This window comes from Sturnus vulgaris, chromosome 3 (assembly GCF_052056855.1).
Source record: "Sturnus vulgaris isolate bStuVul1 chromosome 3, bStuVul1.hap1, whole genome shotgun sequence".
In the NCBI taxonomy this organism is placed as follows: Eukaryota; Metazoa; Chordata; class Aves; order Passeriformes; family Sturnidae; genus Sturnus; species Sturnus vulgaris.
This window is the reverse complement of record NC_142245.1, coordinates 80,695,453-80,708,602: the sequence shown is the minus strand read 5'-3', so window position 1 is coordinate 80,708,602 and position 13,150 is coordinate 80,695,453. Positions and strand designations below refer to the sequence as shown.

Here is a 13,150-nt window from a genome sequence, read left to right as displayed (position 1 = left end):
AGGCTCCAGACAATAATAGTATCACTTTCTTATATTCAGAGCAGTAAAGCAAATATAAAATAAGCAACAAAAAACTGATAAAAAAGGGAGTTCATTCTAAGTTCAGTTCATTAAGAGTTACAGTTTGATACTGTTGATTTCCCCTGAGTTCAATAAAGACAAGCTCACACAAAAAATTCCCCAACAAAACAAAAACAAAACAAAACAAAACCATAGCTATCATTTTCCAAAATACATTAATGGAGAAAGGTAATAATGAGATCTGACTTTATCTAATCAGTGAATAGCCCCAATAATGCAACTTCATCTCCAGAAGTCATCAAGCTGCTGACAATCATAATGTTATACGTAAAACTTCACTATGCTGCAGTAATAAAAACCCCCTTTAAATTAGCAGATTATCGAGGGCAAGGGATTATCTTCACACACTCACACTTAGCACACTTGAGGAGTAGTTACTGTCTGAGATCAAATTTCCTACATGGAAATTCCTACATGCAAGATGAGGCTCAGAGTTTCTGCTGTACTCCATGGAGATGCTAGTACAATTGGAGAAGCCTCAGCAGTGATTAATCTCATCCTTATCTTGGCACTGAAAGATCAGTCCCATTGTCTAACATAGCTGTCTAACATCACTTGAGATGCTGCAGGGTATCCAAGACACCCCTCTGGGGCTGGCAGATGTGACATGGGACCCTGGGGATAACCATGTCTGTCTTAAGCAGAATCTGAAAGCTGACAGGATATCTGTGGGCAATTCAAACACCACTAAGTGCCTAAACTTAACCAGCAAACCCCCTTTGCTGGCCCCCATGAGAACACCTCCCTGTAAATGATCAAGTTAAGGTTCTTGAACTTTATTCCACCAGAGTCAGATGGAAACACCACAGGTCAAAAAGTAAATAACCCTAGCAATACCCTGTTTCTGAATGCATAATAAGGTCCTTCCCTTCATCAGGCTATAGTTAAGCAAGTAAAACAATCCAGATACTATAGTATTTGCAGCCACCTTGGTGTCTTGTCCCAGTCATGAAAAAGCTTCAGCAGACCCTGCTCTTCACAATTTGCACTAAATGCTTATTATTTGGGGAGTAAAAAATAAATTGATATAGCAGGAAAAAAATTTGATAAAGCTGAAAAAAAGAAACCAAACCCCTCCAGTTTCAGCAAAATCTTTGATACTCTCTACTTCTATCAGCAATCTGAGTCCACCTCATGCCTCTGACCATAGATTCTTAATACCTTAGTGAAAAGAGCAGAATGTCTCAGTTCAGTTTCCAAAAGATTAATATAAACATAATCTATGGGCACTCTTGGTGGCAGATGCCAAATACAATTTGGCTTTATATGGGAATTTGGAAATTTGGGAAAATTACTCCTGCTTCTACCATCACTCCTCCCTTCAAACCAAATTGGAAGTAGATTGCAGAGATGCTTCTGCCATTCCACACACAAAGGACTGGCACATCTCATCATAGCACAACACTGAAGAATATGTTGAATTTAAAAATAAAATGGGTGTCCATAGAGTTTGAAAGATACCCTTGTAAATAGTGTTGCAAATAGTCAATAGAACCCACCTTTGGCACATGAAGCCCTTGAGTGGGCAAGTGGTTGGAGGCTGGGATGTGGTTCTGAGAGGTGTCACATAGGCTTCACCTGACATGCTCAACTCCAGGTACCTGGTTTTTGGCCTTGCTCAGAAGCGTAGGGATGCTTTTTGTATTTCATATTCATGTACACATGTGAGAGCCTGACACAATACTGAAACATGAATGAAAATGCAAGGCTGTCTCAAGGAATAGAGTGAGGATTACTAGACCAAAGCTGTCAATATGTTTGAAAAAAAGACACCCACGTTTGGAGAAAATACATGTTTTACATAAACAGTTCATCTAAAATATACCATGAGCCAGTACTCAAGGACAATCAATGAAGCATGCAAGATTTCTTTTCTAGAAATGGAAAATTATCTTTAAAGAAATATCCATATGCGTGACAAAATTTTTGTAAACCTGGTAAGCATATATTACATTGCAGAAGACAAAGAATATCTGCAAACTAAACCTATTCATCTTTAAATTTAATCACTAGCCTAAGGAATCCATGCAGAATCAGATGTAAACTTAGCGGTATGGATGGCATGAGTGAAATATGTTCACAAGTGACATCTTGGAAATACTCTGACATGAACTAAAATTTAATATATTATGGAGTAGAAAGTCTCTTGCACTTTGACAACCTGATCCAAGCCCTGAAGACAAAAGAAATATTCCTCTTCACTTGTGTGAATGCTGGACCAGATTGATACAGAGAAAATAACAGTCCATATGTTTCTGATTCCACTGGTCTTTTGGTGGTGAAGAACAGACACTTCTTTGACTAAGGAAGTACTAGGACTCTCAAAGAGACCAATCCCTGATTTACTCCGTTCTGGGAGGAGAGTGTGACCTGCCCTTGAGTGCATGCTTTTTTAACTCCTTAACACATGGTAGTAAGTAAATCCTGCAGAAAAGCTGCTGAACTTGCACATGCAGTAACTTCTAAAGTAAACTCCATGGCTGCCAAAAAGTGTATGAGAAGTCAGAAATAACTTACAATATGGCAGGTGTTACAGTGCAATAAGGGCATATCTTAGGTACATTATAAAAGACAGACTGAAGTTGTTCCAGGATCTAAGAGTTATTACAATACAGACTGTGTGGTTGCTATTCAGATTAAATTCCTCCTACCATGTCTTCAAACCAATTTTTCCCCTTTATTTGCTCCATTCACCACATTTAGATGCCACCATCCTGGATTGCCTTCTCAGTAAAGGAAATCCCCACTTCTCAGCATGAAACTTGAAAAGCTTTCAGTCTTAGAAGGAGAGCTGCTGAGCCTACATCCTACAGCCAGGTAACCTAAGCTGTGTGGAAATACGAACTTCAAGCCTTCAGAGTGGGCCAAGCTCAGGACCTAAGCCAGCACCATTAATACCTCAAGCAGCAGACAGAACCAGTCAGTGGGGAAATAGGAAGTCAAGGAAGTGGGGAGCATTGCCAAAGCACCAAAGAATTTGTGTGCATTAGAGCACCGCTCTTGGAAAAGAGATGCTCACATTAGTTCTGCACATGCCACTACATCTCCATGACAATGTTGATCCGGGAGATGCTGACTTTGTCCTGTGAGCAGGATGCTGCCTCTCAGTTAACCAGACCTGTCTCCAGTGGGGTGCTGCCCCATTAGTCTAAGGCACCTTGTTTCCCAGCCCACTGCAGCATCACTCCTGTGCAGCAACAGACTCCACCTAGCTGGCATGTCTCGGTACCTGTGGAAAGCACATCTCTAGGTAGGGCATATGCTCTGCAATCCAAAAAATCCAGGTCTTGGGGGCACTCTTGAGTCGATTCAGAGGGACTTCACAGTTCTAAGAATTTGACTTTTTAGCCCTTTTGAAAAATCTCACACTAGATCTTACAAACTGGCAGTATTCACAGGAGTATAAATTAGGACTTCAAAAATAATTCCTCCAAGAAATAAACCCCAACCTTTCATCAAGCCAAGGCTCCATCCTGCAAGAGCAAAATCAAGTCCACTTTTCCTCATCTCTAATGTAAAACAAGAAGAGATTTGGAAAGAGCTGCAGGCAGGATTTTGCTTCACAGGAGGAAACCCAAGATGGTGCCTGCAAAGTGACAAATTCCTGCTTGTGCTGTTTAATTTCTGCTGAACCAAATGAGGCTATTTAACAAGCCTGGCATTAACATAAGGTGGCCTCTTGCACCCAGATGGCCTCATGTTTTTTGGATCAGTAGCACAAGTATCATGAGAAACACTCTTCAGTTTCCATAGAAGGCAGCAAGAATACGCAGTGATAAAGCAAAAGTTTTCTTCTTAAACATGGAGCTAGTCTCCAATTTATATAGTTTTTTTCCACTTGTTGCTAGCAAAACTGTAGCCCTTACTCAGAGGTTTGTTGCTTTGGTTTGTTTTATTTCTCAAGGAAACAGAACTGTTTCCTCTCCCACCACACCCCCAAATGAATGCAAGGTGGTCACTCTACAGGTCTTGTCTGAGGAGGAAGACTCTTTATTGAAGCAGCTAAGGTTGTCATTCCTTCTATGGTCATTCCTTTAGAAGGTCATTCCTTCTTTTTCCCTCCTCCTTGCTGGAGATTATTCCTTATTGGCACCTTTCTTCTATCAGAGACCTGTTCTGTTTGACCTCTCCTCACTCTTTTTTCATGTTGGATTGCAGCACATCACATGACAGCTGAACCACAGAGCAGAGACACAACTAGCACTGCAGGGTGGCTCCCTTCTCATCCACCTTTTCAGCTTCATTTGGTTTGTGATAAGTAGCCATTGACTCCCTAACAGAGAGATGGACTCTCTTATGCTCCCTCTGCCCTGCTCGCCCTTTTTAAAATCCTCCACTGTGCCAAAAAAAACCCCAGACTCTGAAAGGTATTTGGAAGCTTTTTGATTTCAGCGTTTTTAAAGGTGTCAGGCTGGGACTTTCCCCAAAAATAGCAATAGTTAAGTTAGCTAGCTATCATGTTTTAAATGTTTGTTATATTTTTTAAGAGGTTTTTTCCTTTCTTATGAAATGTGCCAGAAACATGGGGTTTCTATTCTATACAGTGCTTCCCCTCACTTTTATTGTCCTGTTTTTAGTAGGAAGAGTGGTTTAGGAAGACAAGAAAGAGACGGAGCAAATATTAGCACAAATCAGGGACAATTTCCTTGTTCTTCCCTTAAAAAAAAGTCTCATTTGTTTCAGACTTTCTGTAATGGATATCTAAAAGGATCCTAAGTCCCATTCCAGCTAAGAAACAGATATATCTCAAAGTGTGACAACCTGTTCAACTTGTGGGACTTTATCTTTAGACACTAGAAGAAAAGTGTTTGCCCTGTGTCTGCAAGCAGCTGCATACAGATGGCAATGCACTGAACTCACCCAGGAGAGTTTGAACTGCAAAGCAAACAGTAAATCCATTTGGGAGTATAAACACTTTTCTTTTTTTTTCTTTTTTTTTTCTTTTCTTTTTTTATTTAATTCCTTCTAATTTTCACTCATCCTGGGGAATTTTTGCCCTTAGTGAGCTTCACAAGTCAAATCAGGAAGCAGGACACTGCTTATTTTTCAACTCCAAGTGAAGAAGGGTGGAGAAAGGATTTGTCATCACACTAAGTTCTGGGAAGGGCTTTGTGTCCCAAACATTGTAGTCAGTGGAGAGAGATGGTAACTCCCATCTCAAATTGCAGGTATGTGAAAGCACTCTTTGGAAAAGCTCTTTTCTCTCTCCATGACTTTGGAAACAGCACAGGTGATGAAGACAGATATAGATAGACAACAGCTGTGAGAAAGAAAAAGCCTCTTTTTTTTGTTGTTTTTTGTTTGGTTGGTTTTTTAATTTTGTCATTGCTGTACAGGGGAAGAAGCTCACAGACATGCAGAGTCCCCACTGGAAAGAGAAAGATAATTATATCCCATGAAACACAAAAGACCTCTGTGCAACCTAGAGTCAGACCAGTACTTAAATGTGCTACAAGTGCATGAAAAGTTGTATGTTTTACACAGCAAATATATAAATGTTTGCACAGCTCCAGTGTATAACTCAGATTTGCATTCATGCTACCACAGTGTTTTCAGAGTAAACTTGTGTCCTTGCACACCAGCCATATGTGTGTCAGGAAAATTGTGACTCAGTTTAGTTTGGTGCAACTTGCACTGAAAATATGCTTAGGGAACTATTGCAGGGGGAAGAAAGCCTTATACTCCAGGCTAAGGCTGGGATTATGTGTCATCTGACTTGGCAGCTCTGGGGCATTAACTGGCATAGCATATCAGGTTAGGTTAATAATCCACCACTTGGTTCTGCTTGAGCAGATCTGTGTGCCCAAGCTAGGGATCAGTTGACAGCCCGGGAGTCTCAGGGAAAAAGGATTAGTTCTCTGTGATCAGCAGGATGGCACTTGCACCACGAGATGTTCAGACTTAATGCCTGGATCTGCCGTGAATCAGAAGCTACATCTGGAAAGGAGCAGTACAAGTCCAACTCTCCAGGGATACCCATGGCAACGAAAGCAGGACTGGATGACAAAATGACAGATACTGGCAACTTGGATGAGATATTACCAGAATGGGAGAAAAACTTAAAGGATATAAGAATACCTGCTTTTTTTTACAAGATGCCCCAAGAGCCTGGGAAGATTTTCCCTCACTCCAAACAAGTCGGGAATTACTTAGTAGGCAAAATGATCAACAAGGGCTCCTTTGCCAAGGTGATGGAGGGACTGCACATCCCCACAGGGGAGAAGGTAAGCTCATAAGAAGAGGGTAGAACGCACCAGGAATCACAAGTAACCTCACACTAATTTATGGCAGAAAATTTCAGACTGTTTAATCTGAAAACCACAATCTACTCAGTGAATTATCCTCTGAACCTTATCCTCATAAATTAACCTCATAAATTCAGTTTATTGCTTATGTATAATCAATCACATGTGTGAATTCATATTGAGTGCAACTATTTTCACAATTATAAAACATAGATATCCTCCCGCTGAAAGAAAAAAGGATGCTGGCATAAAGACAATTTAAAATCTGCTTTGCCTGATAATCCTCATTGAGCAATTAGTGCCATGCATCTGATCTTTAAAGTTATGGACAACACTGAGTGAAAAGCCAACCATTCCAACAGCAAATATTTATATGGCAGTACATAGATAGCATCAGTTATCTCCAGCTTAGTTGGGCTAAAATAACACACCACTAGACACAAGTGTGGAAAGGTGGGTTACTCTCAAGTGACTTTTTGACTTGTACTTTTCTTGTGGCTTCAGCAGCTATATTGTCTGACTAGCTCCCCAAACTGCAAAGAATCCAATCCTGGCCTATAAAAGCCAGTATCTGGAATGGCTTTTACACTAAGTCAGAAGGGAGTATGTTAGAAAAAAAAATGTGGTACCTTTCAGAGGCAGTTACAAGTCAACCATGAAGGGATTTTTGCATTTCAGAATATTTCATATATGCATCTTTATTAAAGCAGTGAGAGTAACAGATATGACAGACTTCAGCCTTCTTGTTTTGGCCTTCACTAGAAATAAAAAGCACATTCTTCCATCAGGAACATCTCTTTCTGTGATTCTGATTATCAACATCATGTCAAAAAAAGCCTCTGTCTCACGTCATCTTACTCCATGTCCTCCTGAAAACTAATCCTTGTCAAAAAGCTTGTTGCTAATTTGCAAATATCCCACCATTTAGGTAGCCATAAAAGTCATTGACAAGAGGAAAGCCAGGCAGGATTACTATGTTTTAAAAAACATGAAGCGTGAGCCACGGATACACCAGATGATTAAGCACCCCAACATTGTTCGGCTATACGAGACCTTGGAGACTGACAACTCCTATTACATGGTGATGGAGCTGTGCCTCGGTGGGGACCTCCTGGACAGAATTTGTGACAGAAAGAGGCTGGTGGAACCGGAAGTAAGGAGATACACCAGGCAAATTCTGTCTGCAGTAGAGCACCTGCATTGCCAGGGGATTGTTCACAGGTAAGATGTTTCTCATCTTTCAAACAGTTAGAAAAGAAAGTGTGCAAGAAGATAGAGTGCTCTTCTTCACCAAGAGCATTTCTTTATTTTTCTGTCACAAAAACAGTGATTACAAAGAAGACTATATTCTCTCAGCTCACATTAATAAAGTATTTTATTCTCAGTAGTGGTTAGTCCTGTTATGAGTTATGAATTCCTTGGGCAGTAGAGTAGAAAAGATCCCAGGGACAAGAGCTGATGAGCACAACAAACCAATACATTTCCACAATTATCTCAGAATTATTTCATGACAAATGTGTATCTAATTCAAATATTTCAGTATGGCTACGCATATAAATATTGTTGTCCTTTGGTTAGCCACAATATACTGAAATAACCATACGTCACTCAGAACAGAAATCCAAGGAATCACAGCCCACTGCTTGGGATGTCCTGCATGACATGCATCCCATGCATCCCAGCCCACATGTCCTGCAGATCTGGGTCTGTGACAGGTTGATGACTCTCCGTGTTGGCTTTTACACTGTGAGGACAGATCATGACTTCAGTCACTGCTAGAGGAACCTGAGCAGCGCATGCAAGGAGAGCTGATCTTCCCCTCTATCAGGGATCTTGGCACATATGCCAAGAGCAGCAGAAGACTTCCACTTTAGCTGGAAGAATAGGCAAGACACAGTTTTTTCCCACCGTTTTTCTGTTTTACTTAATGATTCACAGTCAATCAGATTCTTAATTTTAAATGGTAAATGCACTCACCAAGAAAGCCCACAGGACTTAAAAAGTAATCCAGTTGACTCCATTGTTACAGCAACCATGAAGCAAATATGCTGTAAATGTGATGTCTCAGCATTTACAAGTGCTTTGTGACTAGAAATGCTTGCAATCCAGCACTTCATTATATTGGATTTGTCAATTAATAAGGAACGGTCAAGAAAGAAATAGTATCTGACCTAGAGAATTTAAATGAACAACAAAAACAAAAAAACAGAAAACAAACCCAAGGGGCTTCACCCATTTAGTCCAGGCTGACCCCTCTGCCTTGCTGGTTCCCTAATCTATTTCACAGCATTTCTTCAATGCTCACAATCATAACATTTATGTCCTTCCCATGACGACATTCACCATTAATTTCTCAAGTCCTGTTCCCATCTTTTTGTTTGGAATAATTCTTCACAGTGAGCTGGAGACTAGCCTGCCTTCTTTCTTTTTCTGTTGTTCATGCTTTGCTGGAAAAGCTTTATGAGAGAGAAGATTTTTGCTGAACATCCTGAGAGTAGGCAGGTACAAAGTGGTGTGAGCTCCTCTGGTGACTTGATTTACTATCAAACTCTTACCAAAGGAAAATTCATTCCTGGCTCTCCAGCACTTTGTCATAGGGTTTATGAAGTTGCATGGTCTGGCAGGAGCCCAGTCACAGGTGTAGGTTCAGTCAGCAGTACTTCAACTCGTGACCTACTGCTAGCTTTGAGATTCAGAGCTGTGGCCTTGACCTCTTACCAGAAGCAGATTGGGAAGGATCTGGAAGGGCTTCCCTGCTCAGCTCCAGCTGCAGTGATTTATTGCAACTCGCTGCAGAGGTTAAACCAACAAGGATAATTTTGGGTGTATCCTCTTCTGAAAAGAAGGCATCAATGTTTCCAGAAAGATGAGTGAAGAAGTAGGAAAGTTACCTTACATATCCAGTCTGGTTTTCCCATCTAAGCACTGAGCAAAGCTCGACTCCTTGCATTGCTTTAACACAAGGAAAGGATGGTACACAAGCTGCCTGTTGGGAACAGCTGCTGATCCATGGGGAGGATCCTGGTAGAACGACACCAGTTATGACTTCATGAGATGGATAATTGTGTGCCAATGCTTGGGTCTACGCCAAGAATTGAGGTGTCTGCTGATTGTAGGGTCTCTTCCCTAAGCTCATCACTTAGGAATGTGCTAATTTAATTTACTTTTCTCAAAAGTGTCTTATGGGAATTCCTGATTTTTAATCCTGCATGTATCTCAGAGAAACAATATTTTCTGCTGTCTTAACAATATACTTGATGAAAAACTGGCCAAATTTGTAGCTGTTTTTAGTCCAAATTGATATATTGTTTTTAGTCCAAATTGATATATCTCAACAGAAATTCAACACTATGTTCAGACAGCTATTTGGTTTCTTAACCTTTGCTTCTCCAATTCATCACTAAAATCAGCACTGATGCAACAAATCCTTACAGGTTAAATTGAGTTCATATTTTAGAGTAAAGGTAGTAACCTTTCTTGTCCGTGCAAGATCATGGTTGATCTTTTGTCACAGTCTCTAAAACGACCCAGAAGACGGAGCATTGACTCCCAGCACTTTACTGTGACAGATATAAGAAGGCTCAGGCACAAGATCTGGATCAACAGCTCCACAAGCTAACACTCATCAACTGAGTTCTGCTTACGATCCCTGTGCCTGCTCTGGACACGGCCAAGTGGTGAGGTAATGCATCTGAGCTTAGAAACCCCAAATTAAGACGTGTAAGCTAAATTCCATTGCCTTGCAACTGGACTGGGGCAGCTCATGCGCAGTCAGCTACCAACCCCTACAGCTGGCACTTGAGAGGTGACAGTAACTCACTTGTTTGTGCAGTTCCTAATTTTTCCTGGCTGTTTTTCCTGGATATTTTCCCTTCCCTCATATAAAAATGTCATATATCCCTTTGAATGCCTACTGAACCAAAGTTCTGGAGAAACATCACAAGCTGCCCTCTAGGCTCTCTCTCTGAAGTCTCCATGGGAATGAGGAGGAAAAAAATCATGGTGTTGCTTAAATTTACAACATTCCTTGGAAAGTTTCCTTTGGGAAAAAAGGGAACATGATGTGTCTTTCATGTAAGATAACTTCTGACATTATGTAAACTTTCATAATGACCATTATCAGGTTTTTCAGGCAAGAAAGTCTACATTTTTATTAACTCTGTAAGAACTCAGGTCAGCTTATAGAACAGCATTTGTAGCAATCCAGCATAACATCATTTAATGGCCATGAGTAAAAGTAATCAGAGTGTACTGTGGGGTGCTAAATCTGATAAAAGTGTCATTTTGGCTGTAGCCTGAAACACAAATAGTTTTAAACTGCAGCAATTTCAGTACACAAGGTTATGACACAGGCAAGCTATAAACAAACTTACCTTAAATCTACCTCCCAGCTTTTGGACACTGGCTAATTTGCCACTCCAGAAAGCATGCTATTCAAATTAAAACCTATTAAAGAGGTATCATTAAAACCATTCCCATTCTCAGCCTGGGGCAGCAGAGGGTTTTGAATGCAATGCTGTCTCAGAGCCACAGAGTAAAAAGGATGCTCCCCTAAACCCTTCCACCATGACCACCTCCAGGCTTGAGCCCCTGCAGCAATGCAGTGCTGTTCGTGTAGCACCAGTCCAGCCAGCCCTTGTTCCTTGCTCCCATCACGCCTTCTGGTTTGTCCTGCAAGGTCCCTCCAAGAGCTGACAAAAGCACTTCACAACTTCAGAGCAGGTGAGAGGGAAATCCAGGGCTTAGCAAAGCATTACAGGATCTTTGGCTCCCAGCTCCGAAATTACACTGGCTGAGGACTCCTCCATGATGAAAAATATAATTTTACAGTTGCCACTTCAGGCACTCCCCACAGAGAGGCATTATTCTGGCTTTTGCTTTTAATTTGGAAATACGTAAATGTTCACACAAGTACCTGAGCCAGTATTTTTCTTTCAGCTTGAATTACATGCTCCTGGTGGGGGTGGTTGATCCTGTTTGCACAAACATCACTGAAGATGTCTCCACTTTCAGGGTAGCTGTCTCCAACACATCTTTGGTACATCTCCCCTCTTCTACAAGCAAGGCAAATCTTACTTTCCAGTTCCCCCCTCATCCTTCACATTTCCTAGGCACGATTTACTTGCAAATAAATCAGAAATATTCAGCAGTGCTCAGTACTTAAAAAAGCCAAAGGAACTGTGGTCCAATGTATGCAACATTTTTTTCTCAGAAGAAGAAATAAATGCATTTAATTAAAAAAAAAAGTCTAAATCAGTAAACAGAGGTTTCCTAAAATTAATACTTTATTTTAAATGTATATTCATAAAATATTCCCTGAAATACAGATAGTATCCATATTCCTGACTGAAAACTTCAGGAAGGAACAAGGATCTTGTTACAATTGTAGGCAGAGCTTTGTAGAACTATTGTTATAATTTCAGTTAAATTTTGCCAAAAATTATCTGCAAATGTTTAGTTGGGACATCAGGCATCCTAAAGTTTGTTTTCTGTCTTAATTTCAGAGACCTAAAAATTGAAAATTTTCTTCTTGATGAGAACAACAACATCAAAATCATTGGTAGGTGCACCACTATGTGTGAGGCTTGTTTTCTGCTTTGTGTGTGTGCAGCTTCAGCTGCTTTTCAAACACCATACTTGACAAGTGAGCTTGTCATTATTCAATACACATATTTGAGCTTTTAGAATAAATTCAAGTTATGAACTATAACTAAACAGCTTGTTTATTTGAGCTTTAACTGAAACATATTTTTAAGAGAACAAGGAAAACAATTTTGCCTATTGTTTTCCCTTGTGTATTGCTGGCGAACCAAGAAACAATTACAGCTTTTATGTGTAGAAAGCTGTTCCTAGCAGAAGTGATTTGTAGACAAAGAAATAAATCTTCTGGGGTGAAACACAGGTATGGACACATTAATTTCTGTTGAGTCATTACTTCAGCTAGAGACCTCATCATTTGGTATGTGTTTAAAAAAAAAAAAAAGAGAGACTGTTTTGGTCACTAACAATCTTGCTAGGGCTGTGAAGCAAACATTTATAAAAATGAGAGAATTTGCACCAAGCAGTTAACACAGCTCAGAGAAACATTAATTTTATTCTATGGAAACCTCACAGAAAAATCCCCACAAGGGATGCTAAATCTTAGAGAAGCCACATGTTTAACCCAGTGTTTCCCAAACTTTTAAAAGCTTAACACCTCTGAAAAAAAAAGGCACCAACTCTTCACCCTTGTTTTATAGCCATCCAGTCCTTTACAATCACACCTTTCTCTTTCGTCCCCCTTGCACATATGCACATACACAGAGAAAAAGGCTTAAGTCAGCACTTTCCCCCCCACATTTACCATGGGCTAAAGCACACAGAGCTGAGCCCAATGCCATAGCTCATTAAGCCATGCTAATGTGGCTTTGTTGTTAAGCTCATGCAGCGAACAGAGGTAAACCAAAATAATTAAACCAAAATCAACCAAACCAGGTCTATGGCTGGATGACTTCACTGTAAGTCCCCTGCTAATTCATGGCATGTTTATTCAAACCCAGATTGGTATCCACAGCTGAGACGCCAATAAATGCTACAATTAGCTGCTGGTTTTGTCTTTCTCCTATTTTCAGATAATTGGTAAAGTTAAACTAATTTGAAAAGAGACTAAAACTTCTTTTCCTTTGGCTTTGTGACCATCAGATTTTGGACTGAGCAATACTGCAAGGTTCGAGGGTCTCTCCCAGGAGCTGTTACATACCCAGTGTGGAAGTCCAGCTTATGCTGCCCCAGAACTCCTTGCTCATAAGAAATATGGTCCAAAGGTAGATGTCTGGTCCATGTAA

General features: G+C 40.4%; 1 protein-coding gene across 1 annotated transcript; it reads left to right on the top strand.

The window, feature by feature from the left end:
* Window positions 1–6,026: 6,026 nt before the first annotated feature.
* Window positions 6,027–13,150, top strand: LOC106854092 (hormonally up-regulated neu tumor-associated kinase homolog A-like). Its single transcript, XM_014877775.2, has 4 exons — window positions 6,027–6,305; window positions 7,255–7,547; window positions 11,831–11,886; window positions 13,008–13,150. The coding sequence occupies exons 1-4, from the start codon at window positions 6,060–6,062 to the stop codon at window positions 13,148–13,150; spliced, it is 738 nt and encodes a 245-aa protein (XP_014733261.2). The 5' UTR covers window positions 6,027–6,059.